At 35.9% G+C, this 21021-nt stretch overlaps 2 protein-coding genes across 2 annotated transcripts in view; one reads left to right on the top strand and one right to left on the bottom strand.

The window, feature by feature from the left end:
* LOC132146361 (zinc finger protein 658B-like) overlaps positions 1 to 21021 on the top strand; it is a 910027-nt gene that overhangs the window by 28919 nt on the left and 860087 nt on the right. The gene's annotated exons all lie outside the window — the stretch shown is intronic.
* The window catches only part of LOC132156530 (zinc finger protein 883-like), a 93582-nt gene that overhangs the window by 49007 nt on the left and 23554 nt on the right, over positions 1 to 21021 (bottom strand). The window contains exon 3 of the mRNA XM_059565843.1: positions 18374 to 19687. Within this exon, the coding sequence (XP_059421826.1) occupies positions 18471 to 19687 (1217 nt within the window). The 3' untranslated portion in view covers positions 18374 to 18470. The remainder of the gene's footprint in view (positions 1 to 18373; positions 19688 to 21021) is intronic.

Raw genomic sequence — 21021 nt, 5'->3', positions numbered from 1 at the left:
TAATGTATAACAAATCTATTTAAACACCTGAGGCACCGCTACAATTAATGAGCTCTATGAACAACGCATTGCAAACAATGCATTTGCCATAAGTCTATAAATTTTGTTACACCTTTACTATAGTGATTATTTTGACTTATGTCTGTTCTAGAGACGTTACAATTTTTTGAAGAAAAAATTTCAAAGAAATCGCGATAGTGTTTTTTTTTCATATTGCACAGCCCTAGTACATTCAATAAATACAGTTAACAATCTAGCTTCTGTGTTCTTAATTATTAACCCAACAATAGCGGGGTGAGTAAATTTTTTTGCAGTGGGCCACGCAAACATATGAAAGTGACTGCAACTAGAGTGGATTTGCACACAGTTTTTTTTGAAAGTGACGTGACATTAAGCCAAGTATGGTGACCCATACTCAGAATTCGTGCTCTGCATTTAACCCATCCGAAGTGCACACACTGTGAACACACACCCGGAGCAGTGGGCAGCCATTTATGCTGCGGCGCCCGGGGAGCAGTTGGGGGTTCGATGCCTTGCTCAAGGGCACCTAAGTCATGGTATTGAAGGTGGAGAGAGAACTGTACATGCACTCCCCCCACCCACAATTCCTGCCGGCCCGAGACTCGAACTCACAACCCTTCGATTGGGAGCCCGACTCTCTAACCATTAGGCCACGACTTCCCATGTGTTTGGTTGTGTGGGCCGCGAGCTGAAAAAGGTTAGGAACCACTGGTCTAGTCTACTCCAACCTCCATTTAATTAAATAAATTTTCCAATATTATAGCTTCTATTACCGAAAATCAACAGTAGGCTAAATAATAAAATGATCACAACTGCGTGAAAATGTTTGAATACAAACAACTATGCAAGCATATAGGTCTACTAAACTTAATTGCACATGTACATCTCTGAGATGTATATTTTATGTCTGCATTATGCAAGATGTATTTTTAAGAGTGCTTGTTCATCTGCAGTACGTCTCGAAGATGTTTCCTGTCAGATGTCAAATAGACATTTATAAAACTGCTTCTGAGACGTTTATCAGAGTACACAGCAGATGATTCCCAGATCTTTAGCAGACGTCTTACAGATGTAATAAATATGAGAACGCAAGGTCTTTCTTTGACTGAATGCAGATTGCAATGATGTCACGGGACGCTTCTAAGCCCAGATTCTGCAGATATTTTGGGGGCAATTATGAAAATTTTGCGAAAATTGGTCCGAAAACTTGCATTTCCCCATGTTTTAATTACTGAATGGAAGCGAGCTCGTGTACATGTTTGGCAGCAAGCCAGCCGGGTACCCAGTTCGTTTTAGCTCGCGTGCGAATGAACACCTCAGATGATATCGCTCAGGTCCTTCTTTCAACATATAAATAAATCCAGGCGAATTTTAGAAGAAAGGCCTGCATTTAACACAAACTGAAAATTTATTGGCCTCGAAAATGTAATACCTCGTCAGATGACGTTTATTACTTTTTACTACTTTTTAATGCCCTTAATTTTGGTTAATTTCATTTACTACCTTTTACATCCCAGTGTACACCCTGTAAGCCCAACCTTACCTTATGCTTAGTTTTAATTATTATTATTTATTTTTTTGTTTGTTTATAGCTAAGCCTATATTATTATATACTGCAATTATATTATCCATTAGAATTATACATTTTTATTTCTTGTTTTGTTCTGATAAATTTGTTAAAATTTCCTGTTGGCACATTATAACATTATTAGGCAAGCTATTATTATTTCTGAATGTAATAAAATGCAACTTATACACATATATATTCTTTTTTTTCCCTCACAAACTGAATTTTTTTGCGTGTTTAAAAAAAATGCAGCAAACAAAAATAGGCGATTAATCCCTTAAAATTTGTTACTGTGGGTTAACAGTAATTATAATTATTATGTACTTAGAAACAGTGTCTGGGCCTAATCTAGGCTATCCAGGTTTTTTTTTTTTTGGCAGATGTTTCATAATTGATAAAGACTTTGATAATGACTTTGTGCATCACATTCACTTCAGGCGCTCTGCGCAGATCCACCTCCTGCGTTGCTCAGCTGTGGACGATTTAAAAATGTTTGATATAAAGGTTGCTGTCCCATTTTATACAGAAATTGTTCATTCAAAAAGAAAATCTAATTATATTGTTAGTTCTAATTATATTGTTAACATAAATTAATTTAGGCTATTTAACATGCACTGTGACATTTTACACTTTTTAACTAATAAACTACTTAAGATTTTAAAAGTGAGTTTAATAGAAATGAAATTCAAGTTTTAAAAAAAGGTTTTAATTGCTTTAATTATATCTATGAATTAATAATGTTATGTTTATTCTTAAAGAATAAACACTTATTTTCTACAAGAAAACAATGCATCACCTATTTATGTAGGCTAAAATTATTCTAAAAAAATAAAAAATATAATAATGTCATAAAAAATGCCATCGGCCTAAGTAAATCTGACCATTATAGAATTGTGACTTTAAAGGTGAGTGTTTTGGAGGTGAAAATACTGTAAAATCACAAATGGCATGGGATTTTAAAGCATAAAAACTGAAGGTCTATGAAACTTTTTTAAACAATGGAACTTAAAGTTTTGAACTAAAATATTATTTTACCATATAGCCTGTGAATAAATAAAATGCATACATTTCAATGAAAGAACACTTATAGAGTGTAGGTTGCTTCTGGTGTTTGGATTTGTACTTTAATCTAATGAGATCCAAGTTTAAGAATAGCCTACACTAGGGTTTTTTTTCTTCCCCTCTCTCTCTCTCGCTCTCTCTCTCTCTCTATTTAACAGATTTAACTTACAATGAAATACATCATCCTTCAGGCAGACTGAATGTTTTCCTGCCTTGCTAAATGTTGGGTCAGTTAGCACGAGTCACGCTCGCTGTGAACCGGGAGCAGCCAACAGAGGATTCCGCTTGGTCTTAAAGCCTTCTGCAAACGCTAGGTTTACAGATAACAATGATTTTCACAAAAATAATGATTAATTATCAATTGATAATTTTTTTTATTATTATGGTCTTGTGAAAATAATAATATGGGCTGTGAATAATAATGAATACAAAGAGTAAGGCTGATGTGAGTGCAGGCATATTTCAGCCCAGTAACATGAAAACACACAGTTCCTCACAGTCAAAAAAACAGACCGAATTCAGTTCAGCTGAAGGGGTCTGGTTTTCTTGGGGGGTGGGGGGGTAGTTATGTATAGCTTGTGGGGGTCGAGATAAAGGTGTGAATCTCTTGGTCTGTCATATGGACAGTGTCTTATGAGGGTTTCAAACTTGCTGAGCAGGTTTAGATAGGACTCGTCATATTGGTTATACACTCTAAAAATGTGATCGAGAGGGTGCCTCCCTGTCATTAATGCGCATTAAAAAAAATTGCACAAACACTTGAATATGAATATTAATTCACATTTTGCATATGCATTACAACGTAATTTTTTTTTTACATGCAATTATCCAAAATAAAACCAAACCAGAATTGTAATGAAGATAAAACAAATAAGAAATATAGCTGCAAGCAGCAATTACGGGGCCAAGCAGAAAGTTGAGGAGCTACGCATGGCATGGAGGATCACACCAAATGCAACAATGAGCAATTACAGCAATTTTATCCCTTGGACATCGATATAAGGGCTAAGGATTTTCTTGGACGTCAGTAAAACGTGCAGAACAGGTTCAGGTGTGTGCATGAGTGAGTGTGCATGGGTGAGAAAGAGAGAGATGGCTTTACTTCAGTCAAGCAATAATTTTCTTTATAGAATTCACACCCTATACAAATACCACAGCTGTACAATTTTCACATCCTATACTAAATGTACCCTATACAATAGCCTACTCATCTGGATTGAAGCAGCTAACATTCAATGTAAGAGTAAACAAATGACATAATATTTAATGTTTCTCATGGAGATGCAGTGTGCTTGGAGGGGAGGGGCTGTGTGTATGTGTGTGTGAGAGAGAGAGACGTGTGAGTGAGAGACACAGGGAAAGGAAATTGCAGCTGAACATTATTCGCTCTGAAAGACATTAACAAAGACGAAAACTAAGGACATTTATTCCATAATTTTATTCTAGTTAGTTTTGCCAAACAAACATTAATGTTTTGGTTGGGGTTAGGGTTAAGTTATCGTTTTTTTCTAATGCCTTGTTTTTATTTTTATTTCAGTTAATGACAATGTTTTTTTCCTACCTAGTTTTAGTTTTTACGTCCGCTTTTGTTAACGATAAAAACCCTGGGTTCAAGTTACAGTCTGAGGTAATTTTATGATAATCCTTTTTAACTTAACGTTAGTTGTTAAAATTGGTCACTGAAACAAGTAACAGTAATATTTCTTGATCAAATAAAGAAACGGTTTTGTAACTTATTTTTTTTTCTACTTTTCAGGACAGGAACAGCAACAAGAGTTTAAATTCGGATTTGTAATCTATACGCTCTACTGGTAACACTGTTAGTACTGCAAATAAAAATACATGGTCACTACATTAACAATAATGTACGATTTAATGTATATACTGTTTTTTTTATTATTATTATTATACCGGTTTATGACGGGGTTTTTTTCATGCATAATCAGGTTTACAATAAATTTTCTGCTGGTTGATATTCCAAGATGTGCTTGCGGCTAAGGTGCTGGAGCAAATTGCTCGTGTTGCCGCCTTTGGCATAAAATGGATATTATATATGCATAATCTGCCTGCAGTGCATGCAGTCCGCAGCACGGACTCATTGTGCTTTCACACAGGACGCGTTTGCAGTCCGCTACTGATCTGCGTCGGTTTAGTCCACAAAAACAACATTTGTTCATTGTTTTGAGTTCATATAATGTAAAAAAAAAATTTTATACAAAATTTCAGTATTCGGTACCGATACCAGTGAAAATCCACGGTTCTCTGTACCAATTTCGGTACCAAAGCAAAACACAAAAATATGCTAATTAAAAAAAAAATAACTTTTTATCACTAAAAATAAAACCAATGCCATTCTTTATACTTATTTACAATTGTGTTTAAAGTTTTTCTACAAGTTATATAATTATGAAAAACAGTAAACAAGTTTCTCCCAAATTGAATTTGTCTTTTAATTTATGAAATTCAAACACATTTTATTTTTGGTAAATAAAGGGGATTTGCTATTAAAATTAAAACATGGAAGAAATTTTGTGAGTTATATATCTTTAAAAAATAAAGTTTTATAATTTTTTTCAACAGTAGCAGTATCACATTTTACTAAATAATAGTAATATTTCTAGCACAATGCCTTTATGTAAAAATTTACTTTTAGGCCTAATGAATGCATATTTGTCATTTTAACTGAACTTAAGACTGGTGGTGATGCTTAAGATATTTTTGGTCATTGAGGGTTTCTGTAAAAAAAATAGTAATAGATCATATTAATTATTATTAAAAGATAATACTACTACTAATTCTACTATCATACTAATGTATATACAATGCACTATGGATTGATGAGCTGCTGGGTTCATGAATATTAATCAGGTTGTCTGCATTCGGTCAAACTGATTTGCTGAAATCAAAACAGGGACGGTACTAGATCGGTACTAGAATGAATATGAATAATTCTAAATGAACTCCATTATTTTGACAGGAGAAGACAACAAAGAATAGTTTACATAAAGTGTGTCGATTCAGCGTGGTAAGACTCTCACTCTCTCTCTCTTTGCAGGTGTGAGAAACAGTGCTATCAGTAAAGCGATGGTGAGTCGTGCGCCTTCACAAAGAGTTTACAGAGCATCAAATACAGGTGCGCTGTGCGTCCATTGAGATGAAATGAAAAGTTCAGATCGCTTGATGGAGAGAGAATTCTGAAGCTCAGATTCTGAAATTAATGCAATCGTCATGCGCTTCAGTCTATGTAGTAAACAAACCCGCACGTCTCTGCCATTCATTAATTCACACAGAGACGCGCAGAATTCACACCTGTTTGCCCTCAGGATCCATCTCTTCCCGATGCCTTGAATGCATTTTATGCCCGCTTTGAGACAACAAATGCCCCTCCCTTCTCTGGACTTACACTCCACCCAGGTGAACTGCCTTTTAGTGTGTCCACTGATGATGTAAGAAGAACACTTCTGAGAATTAACACAAGCAAAGCAGCAGGTCCAGATAATATCCCCAGCAGGGTTTTGAAGGACTGTGCTCATGAACTGGCTGAAGTGCTAACTGACATCTTTAACACGTCACTCTCCCAAGCTGTGGTGCCAGTGTGTCTCAAGACATCAACTATTATTCCCGTTCCCAAAAGCTCGGCCGTGACATGCATGAATGATTTCCGTCCAGTGGCCCTGACACCGATAATCATGAAATTCTTTGAAAGGCTGGTTATGGCTCATATGAAGGATATAATTGATGTCAATGTGGACCTTCATCAATACGCTTACAGGGAGAACAGGTCTGCATCGGATGCAGTTTCATCAGTTATCCACTCTGCTCTTACCCACCTGGAGAATAGGGATTCCTATGTCAGGCTGCTCTTCCTGGACTTTAGTTCAGCCTTTAATACTATTGTTCCACAAACTCTAGTTAATAAACTGCTCCTATTTGGACTTAAGCCATCACTTTGTAACTGGGTTTATGATTTTTTAACGAACAGGCCACCGACAGTCAAAGTCCATGGCATTTCATCTTCTTCCATCATCCTTAACAACGGTTCCCCCCAGGGATGTGTACTGAGCCCCCTGCTGTATACGCTTTTAACATATGACTGCTCGGCTAAATATCCAGGCAGTCATATTGTGAAGTTTGCTGATGACACGGCTGTGGTGGGATTGATATCCCATGACGACGAGTCCTTTTACAGACAGGAGGTGGAAGAACTCGAGGACTGGTGCAGAGCAAACAACCTCTGCATTAATGTGGGGAAGACGAAGGAAATTGTCGTGGACTTTAGAAGGAGAAGCTACACCCCCTCTCCCCTGTTCATTGGTGGATCAGCTGTGGAAATGGTCTCAAACATCAAGTATCTTGGAATATACATTTCCAATGATTTAACATGGATCATCAACACAGCCAGCATTATAAAAAAGGCTCAACAACGCCTTTATTTTCTTAGGAGGTTGAAGCGGGCTGGTCTTGGGACTCCAGTTCTGCTAGCCTTTTACCGGTGTGTGGTGGAGAGTACACTCACTTTTTCCATCACTGCCTGGTATGGAAATTGTTCTGCTGCTGACAAGAAGAAATTGGAGAGGGTGGTCAAATCGGCCCAAAAAATAACTTTGAGCAGCCTACCCTCTCTTGAGGGAATTTACACCAGCAGGTGCAGAAGCAGAGCATCCTGTATTATGGAGGATTCCACCCACCCGGCAAACAAACTCTTCAATCCACTAACCTCGGGCAGGAGGCTAAGAAGCATTAAAGCCAAAAAGACTGAAATGCAGCTTCTTCCCAGAGGCTGTGAGAATCATGAATTCACTGCCTTAGGGATTGCTTTTAAAATTGTTTCAAAATTTCTGATTAATTATTTATTATAGAAGGAGTACTTTTTAGATATTAGGTGTCTTGTTTAGGTCAATTTTTTTTTTTTAAATGTTGTAGGTTATTAAATTATGTTTTAATTATTTTATGTATACTGTATGTTAACTATCTTTTTTACGCTGCTGGTCCTGAGTACGTATTTCGTTCCTATGTGGCAACATGTATAGAATGATAATAAAAAGACCTGACCTGACCTGACCTGACCTAAATACGGATTCATATTTCAAACAACTTTTGCGGCTTAACATTTACAGATACTGGTCCATATGGAGATTTGATTTGATTAATTTATGTTAACTTTGACAAATTCCATGACTGTCCATATTAAAATGTAAGTTTCATTTTCATGACTGGATTTTGAGATTCCGTCCTCGTTTTCTACTTCACGGAAATCATAGCGCTATACCGAGTTTGAACGGGACCTCGGTACTACCGGTACTTAAAGAAACCTGCTACCGTCACATTTACATTTTTTTAGTACCGACTTGGTCCCGAAGTACCGGGTCTTTTGACAACACTAATCTTTCATATAGACATTAGTTTAAACTATAAACTATTAAATATAAACAACGCATTACTCATGCATTTTACTTCTAGGTTTGTATAATAAGCTGCTCAAACAAGCAGCAAAACATTTAAACACAATAATTAGCCTACTTTTCTTTCTAAAATATTGAAAATTAAAACACCACAGACTGCGTTTCCATGTCAATCCATGTTCATTCTTCCCGCGAACAATGCGCTTTCACTTTAATTCAGCTCCTGCAGCACAGCAAAAATACACTCTGCTGCAGAGCACCGCTCCTTGACACCTCGTTCAGTATGAATTAGAGGTGGCACGGTTCAACTTTTTCACGGTTCAGTTTGTTTTACGGTTTTAGTCACGGTTTTCGGAACAGTTCGGTATGTGCTATGTTTATAGAAAAACTATACTTTCTAATAAAAAAAGAATATTCTATCCAACTACAAGGAACAGCACAAATAAATACAATAGAGGAAAGATACAAACAATAAACAGTGATTTTCAAGGTTTTTTTTATTTTTGGTAGGTCTAGCATAAGTTTTTAGGTACAGAAATTGAATAAAGTAATCAAATGTAAAACAGCATTGCATATTGGACTGTACAAATTAAAGATAATTCTTTATTAAAGATACAAAAGCTTTTTAATCAGGAGCAGTGAGTGATTTCTTTGTTGTTGCTGTTCGATTAATATAAGGACTGTCACTTTAAGAGAATGCACTGATACAGTAGGCCTGCGTTCAGCCGGCTATGTCTGCTGTTTTACGTGCTATTTATAGCAAACCATATTACAGAGGCTTTGTCAGATTTAAGTTGAACCGTGGTCCCAGTGCGTGCAGAACCGTGCGTGGTGAACCGAACGGTTCGGGGTTTTTTCAGCGAACCGTGCCACCCCTAGTATGAATCCGTTAATACACACTGCAGACGAACTGTGTGAAACAGGCGTTATAACGTAACACCAGAGCACTACTGTGTTTACCCTCACCACACCTCGCAGTCACTGCTTAGAAATGCAACATTCTCAAAAACGTAAAATAAAAAAACTAAATAAGAAATCATACAAGATTCATAGGGTTGGGTACCGAAACCCAGTACCAATATTGCACCGGTACCTATGGAACCGGTATGCACCGAACCGAATCAGCGCACAGATTTCGGTGCCTCATTTCTGTGCCTCTTAAATGCCTGAGAGATCGATTGAAATATTTGTCCTGATTCTCTGAAATGTACACACGAAGCATGGGCATCGCTAGGCTTTTTTAGTGGGGCTTCATAAACTGTACACAAATTCACGATCGCCTCAGAGTCTGACCGCTTAAATGTTATATGAAAACAGCGACAGACCGGTCTCCTCGTCTTTCAGCGCTCTTCAATCAGCAGACCGCGCGGAGCAGCGCGAGCGGACTCAAACACAAACAGAGGACACGAGGTGTGTGTTTAACGATAGATTATTAGAATATCTGTATTTGTGCAGTTCTTTGTCATAAATACAGTTTACAAAAGAGGGAGCAATCGGTTTGTCATCTACTGTAAAGTTTTCTCTCTATTCACCGTTCATCACACCACAGCCGTTTCCTCCAGTGAAAATCTTGCCCTTAACACATATGAACGTATACTTTTATTACACTTATTAAAATATACTTAATTTTAATTATAATTGAATTATACATACTTTATACAGTACACACTACTGTCCAAAAGTCTTAGTCTTAGGCTGTCTGTTGTCAGACTGCATGTGCATTCAACAATCTTACTAGATTATTATTAAAATTAATGGCAAAATTAATGTAAACTGATATTTTCTACTGACATACTACAGCAAAAGATATAAATAACTGGCTTAAAACCCTTTTTTGGGGTGAAAATACTAATGTGCCTAAGACTGTAGGCTACTTTACAAATTACATTGTTGCTACTTTATAAAGAATGAGCATACAGTCATTCACTGAACTGATTACAGACAGTGACAGAGCACTCATTTTAACTAATTTTAGGGGGGTTTTTTGCAGTTGGTGCAGTGCTCGTGTAGTGGTTTTCGACGGCGATAAAGTTAGTTTGACATTAGACATTCATTTTTTTTTTTTTGCCAATTGAACTCTTTAAGGCTGTTATGTTTTGAGCTCAAACTAACTCGGATAGTCATAAATCCATGCCCTTTACGTTGCACAAGGCTTAATTTCTAGTGGGAAAATTAACAATGAACCATTTAAATTAAATAAACGATTTAACTACGTGACATTATAATGTAAAACCAATACTAAAATATTCAGAAAAACATCCGTTATTGCACAAAGTTAAATTTTTTGAATTACCATTTTATGTGTTTTATAATAATTTTACAACTTTTAATGTATGCAATAATATAAATCCATTAAAGGACAACATCATTTGATCAAACTAACTGTAAAATATACAGAATATTATTCAGTATAATGCACAAGGCATTGTTTTTCAGATGATGCCTTTGTTGTTTTTATATACATTATTGAATCAACAGTTTTATATAATATACTCACTTCAATTAAACTGACACAGTTTGAGATAAAGGTATCAAACCAACTGTATTATATTCTTTATAATGCTCAAGACATGGTTTTTTAGATTATGCTTTTATTGTTTGTATTGTGGAAGATTTTTATTGGTCAATATGTAAAATAATCAGGCATAATCAATGTGACTCTAGCCATTTATGTATGAAATTATTCTACTGTTATAATCATGCTTTTGACTGTATGTAGAGGCCTGCCTGAGAATGGAATGTGCAGAGAGTGCAGGGGTATAGTATATGGTGCAGCTGCACACCCTATTTGGACAGAAGACAAAATATATGATGAGACCTCCTTGGTGCAGACATTACCAAAATACAGCATATAGTAAAGTTGGACACCCTGTTTTGACATAAGACAAAATATATTATTAGGCCTCCTCATTTCACTTAAAATAAATTCTACATCCTAAAATCAAGCTGGACACATCCATAAAAGGTAAAAGATTCGATAAACAGAACCGACACAGACTCGACAGACTGTTCAGAGCTTTCTCGGTTTTATTTTTATTTTGAAAATAAAGTCTATCTTCTGGAAACAAAACCCTTAGACAGTGTGATTCCTCAGATCCATGGCAGATTAAAATACACTACAGTATATTGTTTATATTTTATTAAAGGAAACTCCAAGCACTTTAATTTATCCCCCTTTATTCATACTGCACAAAAAGTGGTTCAATTACATTGAATGTTACAGGGACTGATTATTACAAATGCAGATCCCACTGTGTTCTGGTTAAACAATTTTTATTTATTCATGCTAAGGTTTGCATGTGGTGGTTCTCTTAAGGACAGCTTTCCTTACAATATACACTATTCTTAAAATAAAGAATTTTTCAATACATCGCCTTGCTTACAGTATTGCAGTGTATTGCAATATATCGTATTGCAAACACCTGTATCGTGATACGTATCGTATCTCCAGATTCAGACAATACAACTGTGTACAGTCAGACTTGTCACACAGACATAAGAACTATATTTATAGAAACCTGTAAGTGCCTGCTTTAATGTGTTTACATTTTGTTTAGGCTTTTTGACATTACATGCATTATAAAAAGTTACTTTGGAATAATTCAGCACATCTCAGAAGATTGTTTGTTTGTTTGTTTGTTTAAGTTTTTTATGCCATGTTTGCATCATGGCCATTTAAATGGCAAAACGTTTCAGTATCATCCATAAAATTTACATTATATAAACCATTTCAACTTAACATAAGATAGAAAATCGAAAATAAATTCTGGTGGTACACTTTCAAATATTCCATACAAGCATGTTTCTGAATAAAAGCATTTTCTAGCAGCATCATAAAAATGACAAATTCAACAAAATATGCTTAATAGTCAAAGGAAATTTATATGTAAGACATAAAGGAGGAACTTCGCCTATTAATAAAAACCCATGGGTAAGTCTTGAGTGCCGCAGTCTACACCTAGACTTTATATAAAAACAGCCACAAATGTCTCCACAGAAATTCTCCAGGGCACCAAAACACCCGATAAGTAAAACTTTGTAAGCCTAATGTAACGTTACCACAAACTGTCATTAAAGATGAATGAAGAACAAAAAAAATAATAATAAGTAAAATAAATAAGAATAAACACCAACCTCCTTGTTCCTCTTGTTTTATTCTGCAGGTTTCTGGTTCCTCTTGTTTTATTCTGCAGGTTTCTGGTTCCTCTTGTTTTATTCTGCAGGTTTCTGGTTCCTCTTGTTTTATTCTCCAAGTTTCTGGTTCCTCGTGTTTTATTCTCCAGGTTTCTGGTTCCTCTTGTTTTATTCTCCAGGTTTCTGGTTCCTCGTGTTTTATTCTCCAGGTTTCTGGTTCCTCGTGTTTTATTCTCCAGGTTTCTGGTTCCTCGTGTTTTATTCTCCAGGTTTCTGGTTCCTCGTGTTTTATTCTCCAAGTTTCTGGTTCCTCGTGTTTTATTCTCCAGGTTTCTGGTTCCTCGTGTTTTATTCTCCAGGTTTCTGGTTCCTCGTGTTTTATTCTCCAGGTTTCTGGTTCCTCGTGTTTTATTCTCCAGGTTTCTGGTTCCTCGTGTTTTATTCTCCAGGTTTCTGGTTCCTCTTGTTTTATTCTCACGGTCTCTGGTTCCTCAGGTTTTATTCTCCAGGTTTCTGGTTCCTCGTGTTTTATTCTCCAGGTTTCTGGTTCACTCGTGTTCTCTTCTCTCTCTTCTTTACACGTTTGCGAATAAACATCTTTTTATTACATCTAAATATTTTTATAACCTTCAGTGTTTTTTTTTCTTTTCTTTTTTCATTGATGGTAGCAGTACGTTTGCTACTAACATAGTAGAAAATTGCAGTCTAATTTAAATTGATGAAGAATTTTATAAGGATAATTTTCGACACATTCGATGAAAGAAAACAGTCCTATGTGTAGTAACAGCAGGAGAAGAAAAGTGATTTGACATTAACATGTTTTTAAACTTGGCTCAGGTTAACATTAATTGTTTACTGAAGTGCATCCTGGCATATTTCGGTGTTAACTTGTTAATTACATGTATAATTATTATTATTTTTTATATATATATAGAACACTGTAGAGAGTATGGCTCTCTATAGTTTTATATAATATTTTAATTATATTGTAATACTACTCATTCTCTGAACTGAATACAACTTCATACTTTTGAATGCTGTTATTTACTTGCATTTTCTTAGACAGTTTCCGAATATGTTTAGTGCAAAAACCGACGCAAAGAGAGGCAAAGGTCGCATTCCAAAGACAGTGCCTATCAAGTGCACAGACCTCACAGTCTGTGTTTTACCATCGCCAACAACCCTAACCCCGAAGCCTACAGTAGAACTGGAACTGGCACAGGCAGGGTTAGGGAAAAGGGTAGTGACAATCGCAGAGGACTGCAAACATATGGACGTAAGTGATTATATGTCTAATTATTTGGTATATTTGAATGCTTTTAGTTTTTAAAAAGGTATATGCAATGTTGACAATTGTTCTATTTCCTGGTGTAAAGTTTTAATCGTATGTTTGACTTTTCATGAATTATCAATTTATAGATAGTTACAATTATGGAGGAAGAGTTCCCCAAACTTCAACCACTAAAGGGACGGTGGATGTTTTATAAAGCAACTGGTAAATATGAGGATTTCGACCTGGTTTGAAGAGCTAAGTTAACTAATGATCAACTATCAATTAGGATCCATTCATTACATACAAATTCTGTTGCAGGAGGAAGTGGCCAGAGAAGAATGAGCCTCATCTCAATGGACACAGAGGGTTACTCTGGTCGGCAAATTCGGTCTGTCTCGAACAGTGGAAAAAAGTCCTTTTTTTGGTGCCCCTTCAGGAGGAGATGGACACTCAGCCTCTTTCCTACAATTCAGCAGAATTTGCAAAGATGCCAAAGGTGCCCTGTGTCACCTGCAACACCACCATGCCACTGCAAATGTTGGCTTTGCATGCTGAGGAGTGCAAACTAAATTCCAATGTGAGTTTTTTACACATCTGCACCAATTGTGAGTTTTGTATAGCCATATTGTCACAGCAGCAAAATACGATTTTTATTTACGTTACACACAATTTGGTTTTTATTTAAATAAATATATTTGATCCACAATGACTGTGTGTGTACATATTGTGAAACATGTTCACACCAATGACAATAACTTCAATCAATAACTTTTAACTAAATTTAACTAATGTAACAGAGGTTAATATAATTTTAAAATGACAGGAGAAGATTGATCTTGTCATTGTGGAGGATGGTAATAGTGATGATTTGGGTCTGTCACAACCTTCTGTAAGCAGAGTGATCACAAAAACAATTACAGCACTTTCAGAACATTTTATTCTGTCACGGTTCATTTCGTTTCCACTGGACATTCCCATTTTGCAGGCTCAAAAAACTGCATTATGAATATAGCAGGCTTATAAGTGTGCACAAGCAGGGGGGATGAACCGTTAATAGTTTGTGCTATAGGCTCCCATGTCTGCTTCTTGTCCCGTGCTGTGACACCCACCCCGAATTTTCCTTTAAGAATGGCCCTGTGTTCATCCACTAACTGGGCTAACAGTAAACACAGTTTGGCTTTCTCGCCTTCTTGGTTTTGATTCCATGTTTGATACATTAAAACCAACATTCAAACCGCTACTTAAATAGGACAGCAATCACTTGGAAAGAGTGGAACAATTTTTATCATTCTAAGCCAATCAAATACCTTATAGGAAATTAAAAGCATGGTAAATAAAAAAAAATGATTTATATACACACATATAATGTGTGTGTGTGTGTGAGAGAGAGAGACAGAGAGAGAGAACGGTCAAATAGGAAAAATTACGCATGTAAATTCAAAGTGAGAATTATAATACATCCTATACTTAAAATCACTCTTTTTTTTCCATCTTGGACAACCAACCAATCACAGTCTTCAAAAGATTGTGTCATACATAGCAACGGGGTCAACCCCGCCTCCTCACTAAGATGAAAATTTTTGTATTTTCCTTACTCAGAGTTGCTCTCAGATCGGTCCCGAATCGCTCTTAAGCTAAGACTCCTACGTAGAAGTTTTTAAGCTAAATTAAGAGTTTTCTGAGAGGATTCTTAGAATCTTTATGAATACGGGCCCAGGGCTTTACATTAAGTTTTTTGTTCACTAGCCAATGCAGCCAAGTTACTAGCCACACAGCATTTTTACTAGCCACATTTTTGTTGTTGTGAAATTACCTGATAAAAGTTGACTATGGCGTGCTAATATTTAATTGAACTAGATTTACAACCCTTTTAAAACCACTGTACAAACCCAAATCAAGACTACATAAATGTATAACAATACAGTGTCATTATCATTAGCTCTGGTTGTGTGTAAAGCTCCTTTTTAAAATAAAACCATGCATTAAGATAAAGACATAAAAAAGTAGCTTCTAATTGCATAATAAAAGTGATGCATGGATGTAGAAGATTAATGAAAAAGATTTTTTTTTAAAACTAACCTGAAAAAAAACCTAGCATTAGAAACACTGTCTGTTTAAATATCAGAATCAGACTCAGAATTACTTTATTGAACCACACTGAGAAATTATTTTACAAGTTGCAATGGAAAGTTGGTCAGTCTCGAAACCTCACGAAAAATGCATGCCATGGTTCGGACAAAGTTCAAAAATTTGCTTGAACTGATTTACTCTTTGTCACGCCGCGCCACATCCACTGTTAACAGCATCACTGATTATAATGGGATCTATTGCATTTTGTTGTGCCGCTGGCGCATGGTGTAGACACTGTGAGAGCCACGCAGATGCATGTGGACACTGAATTATCTTCCATCTGTATCTGATTTTGAATGAGCAGAAATCTGTAAGAACTGCATTGATCCGTAGGTAAAATAACTGACGAAAATGTACTGTGATTTTCATCTCAAACAAAATTTGCACCCCAAAAAGCAGCAATTATACATTTTAATGCTGACAACCACGTTATTGGCTTGTCATGTGGTAGAAAAAAAGTTTGCAAACTAGTGTTATGATAAACCACTTTGAAACTCTCCTTTTATATTTTAATATGTTTTTAACAGAGCTGTGCTATTTCAAACATGCTGAAATACTTCAGACGTGGAGCGGTGTTTCTGATATCAGTGGAGCAGGAACGGGAAATGGTCAACCCAGTGCAGAGAGATTGTTAAATTCTCAGAGCTCAGAGTGGAAATTATTTTATTTAATTAAATTATTAATTGACGCTCCACTCCGCTCAAACACTCTGCTGGACACTGCCACACAAATGTGGCTTTTGATTACTTTTAATGACTGTCCCCCTACAGGATTTAACACAGAGTAAAAGCTCACTACCAGTTACAAAGACAGTTTGTCACAAGCAATTCCATTTGAATTTTTCATCATTAAATTTTTTTTAAATTATCCTTTTTTACTATGTTCTAGCCCACCAAACCAAACAGCTGAGAAAGTAAATGGACAGTATATTGGTTCCAGTGTTGGGCAAGTTACTCTGAAAATGTAATCTGATTACTGATTACTTCTTTTAAAAGTAATCATGTTACTGTTCTGATTAAGTTATTTCAAAATTAATTATTATTTACATTACTTTTTTCTCCATGAAATTGATGAAATCCCAGCATACAAACTCCTAATAAATATTTGTTATTACAGCATCAACATTCACAGAACAGTTATTCTTTACTAAAGCAAGCGGCTGCTGTGTGCATGGTTTATATGGTTTGGTGGAATGCCAGCAAAGAGCGCTGCATTTATAATCTCTAAAATACCTCTCAGTTCAAACATCTCACAAATCTGTTAACACACAATAAAAATATGCATAATGAATCTACATTTTCCTTACTTCAAACGAATACTTAAATTTGTGGCTCATCATTAGCCTATTATTTTTAACAACAAAACATGCTAAAACAGTACAATGACAAATTCTCTCATATTTTCTCTTTGAACTTTTATTAATAAGGAAATTGTTTTATCTGCATTGTTACACAAAACAATTAAAAGGTCTTTGGATTTCCTCTTTCTTTAAAACTATAGTACTTTGTGGTTCATTGTTAGCCTATTAATTAAAACACATAAGCCATAAAATAGTACAATGGTACAAATTCCCATTGGCATTTAAAGATCTAAATTTTATTAACAAAAACGAATAAGATGGATATTGTAACCAAAATAAATGAGGTATTTTCCCCCTTGTATAACAAATGCTTAGTTTGTGGTTCAATGTTTTATTTTAAATGAAAACAGCAACAACGACAAACTCGCTTAGCCGAAATTAAACTTTTATTCACAAAACGTGTGCTTTTGGATCAGTATCTTGCATCAATCTCATCGTGCGACAAACCAATCCCTGTTATAGCCTAAATAGAAGCTCTGCATACGCTTGCACATGTTAATTGTTTGTATTTTATATGAGTTCATTTTGCTTTAGTACAATAGATGGATAATTTATTTGTTTTAGATTTTTTATGTTTAGATACTTCTTTTTTTATTTTCCTGCATCCTGCACACACACGAGTCTTGTCCCGTGACGCTCTCTGTTGCATCGGGTCTCGCGGGAGCAAGTCTGTAATCCACTGGCACTTGACTTGACAGTGCGTGTGTTACATCCTCTTTACAATCTCTAGATTATAAACACTGCATTCTGTCAGCAATGTAACGCAGCAGTAATGTATTAGACTTAGCTGTAACAGACAGTAACAGTTGGACTGAAGAATATAAAGCACTTTTTTATTTCATTTGTACCATTTTTCTATCATATTTATCTATGTTTTAATTTTCTTAGCTGATTTATTCACCTACAAAATCACCCCAATCATAAATTTTGTTTTCCCCAAATAGAGCTGTTCAAGTCATCTGGTGATTTTTTTCCATATCGCAATATACATTGCAGAGAAAAATTATCACGATGTGTGTTGTTTTTTCCAATATCGTGCTGCTCTACTAGTAAGTTTAATCAAGCTAATAGGCTCAGTAGCTTCTGCAGCATGAACACAAACATCTAGTCCTCCATTGTTGTTGGTGTTAAATGATGTAGCGGTGTCTGACTATAGTAGAAACGTGGGGTGATGACATCATTGTTTCACAAAATATATGGATTGGCAGTACACAAAAACAAAAAAGGTGTCATTTTCAGATTTATCCACTCTGGGACCCGGTTAAAAAAAAATTTGAATTCACTCTCCCAAAATGCTGGATCCGTCTGGACGAAACACATATACCATACAAAATATTTACATATACAACTAAATGTGTCTCCGCGTGTACGGGGTCTTACTGTGATTGTTTTTTGTTTGTGTATAACCGATGACTTAATGGAACACTTCCCTCGTACATTGCGTTGATGTGCTTTCTCTCCAGTGTGGATCCTCTCATGTCTTTTCAGACTCGATGTAACACTGAATCTCTTGTCACAGTGTCAACACTTGTAAGGTTTCTCTCCAGTGTGAATCCTCTCATGTCTTTTCAGACTTGATGACACAATGAATCTCTTGTCACAGTGTGAACACTTGTAAGGTTTCTCTCCAGTGTGAATCCTCTCATGTCTTTTCAGACTTGATGACACAATGAATCTCTTGTCACAGTGTGAACACTTGTAAGGTTTCTCTCCAGTGTGGATCCTCTCATGTGTTTTCAGACTTGATGAATGACTGCATCTCCAGTCACAGTGTGAACACTTGTAAGGTTTCTCTCCAGTGTGGATCCTCTCATGTGTTTTCAGATGCGTCGAATCACTGAATCTCTTGTCACAGTGTGAACACTTGTAAGGTTTCTCTCCAGTGTGGATCCTCTCATGTGTTTTCAGATGTGTCGGATGACTGAATCTCTTGTCACAGTGTGAACACTTGTAAGGTTTCTCTCTAGTGTGGATCCTCTCATGTGTTTTCAGATGTGTCGAATCACTGAATCTCTTGTCACAGTGTGAACACTTGTAAGGTTTCTCTCCAGTGTGGATCCTCTCATGTGTTTTCAGATGTGTCGAATCACTGAATCTCTTGTTACAGTGTGAACACTTGTAAGGTTTCTCTCCAGTGTGGATCCTCTCATGTGTTTTCAGATGTGTTAACCGACTGAATCTCTTGTCACAGTGTGAACACTTGTAAGGTTTCTCTCCAGTGTGGATCCTCTCATGTGTTTTCAGATGTGTTAACCGACTGAATCTCTTGTCACAGTGTGAACACTTATAAGGTTTCTCTCCAGTGTGGATCCTCTCATGTTTTTTCAGATTTGATGATTGACTGAATCTCTTGTCACAGTGTGAACACTTATAAGGTTTCTCTCCAGTGTGGATCCTCTCATGTGTTTCCAGACTTGATGAATGACTGAATCTCTTGTTACAGTGTTTCTCTCCAGTGTGAATCCTCTCGTGCAGTTTTAAACTGCTCACTGAACTAAAAGTCTTTTCACACTCAAAGCACATGTACTCTCTCACACCAGTATGTATTTTCTGATGTTCTTTCAAACTTTGAAGATGCAAAAAACTCTTACCACACAAATGACATGAATGTGGCTTCTTCTTTGCATGAACTTTCAAGTGTTTCTTCAGAAGTGAAGCCCATAAAAACATTTTACCGCATTGATCACATGCGTGCTGCTTCTCTTGATGATTTGATTCTTCATTTTCTTCAATGTACTCTGAAATAAAAGTAAAATTATTTATTTTTGGTATATTGTTAAAAGCTGAGAACGTCTGTAAATACACAATTTACTTTTTTTGCTTCAGATTTAATGACTTTTACTAATTAAATATGGAAACTGGGTAAACATTTTTAAGCATCAGTTTATCACCGTCACAGCCCTAGTAAAATGTATATATTTTATATACACATTTATATACAGTAGGTAGACAACCAGAATGGGTAATACCACCGCGGCATGCAGGTTCGCATGACCAAAATAAGAAATACGCTGTGGAAATAAGTTCAGAAGGCACGTTTGCATACTACTGTTAATGCGCAATTACCATTTAATATCTACAAACTTTACTGTACAAGATTTTTTTCAAACTGAAAACATAAATCTAGGCTATCCGCTACCGTTTTCAAAGCACAATTCAAAACTGTGACATTTCATTCACTGACGCTCTACAGACGGCAGCGCTAAACCCGGAAATCCATGTACTTACTTGCTGGCAACCCGCCAAAATAAAAGTGGATTTTCAGTTTGTAAATTCTGAAAGTTTAGATTAAAATAATAATATAGCATTTTTATATTAATAATATTATTATTTTTTTAAGTTTATTATAAAATAATTTATATTAATTGAAAATAATTTGCAGGGTGTTATTGATTATGCCATTATGTCTATACATGAGCGCTCAAATGTCTGATTTCACATTTCACGAGCAGGTCAAACAAAAAAGCACATTATTAATAACTATGACTGGACTGTCACACCCGTACCATTATAATGAGAACATCATTATAATAAAACACTGTGAACTTTTTTAGTTTAGCTGCCGTGTTTCTGCACATTGTTTTGTGAAGAACGCATCCACAAAAGGAGTTCGCATTCAGAGCCGCACAGACACGCTCATTTGCATTCGGGCTCTTTTTGCAGATAGCAAGCATATTAGTCCTAATATTCTACAAACTTTACAAGATTTTTTTTCAAACTGAAAACATAAATATAGGCTATCCGCTATTATGAGTTTAATCCCATTGATCAAAAACCTGCTATCAAATGCTCACTCTACTGGTCATCTTCAGTGCGCGCAGCTCAAAACAGAAATACAGAACATTAACAACTACTGTCATATAGGCTAACTTTATAACGAGAGCACTATTGTAAAAACTGTGTATTGTTAGGGTTTCGCTGACATTTAATTTTAACTAGCTTTTAATCAAAACATAAAAACATTATTTACCCCGTTTGTATCTGCAAAGCATTTGTTACACATTTTCCCTGTGTGTTAACATCAGTAGTCATGGCTGTAGAATGTCTGACTTGACTCAATGTATTTTGCCCC

Source organism: Carassius carassius, chromosome 1 (genome assembly GCF_963082965.1).
Source record: "Carassius carassius chromosome 1, fCarCar2.1, whole genome shotgun sequence".
Lineage (NCBI taxonomy): Eukaryota > Metazoa > Chordata > Actinopteri > Cypriniformes > Cyprinidae > Carassius > Carassius carassius.
The sequence above is the reverse complement of the archived record's forward strand: the minus strand, read 5'-3'. Positions and strand labels throughout refer to the sequence as shown.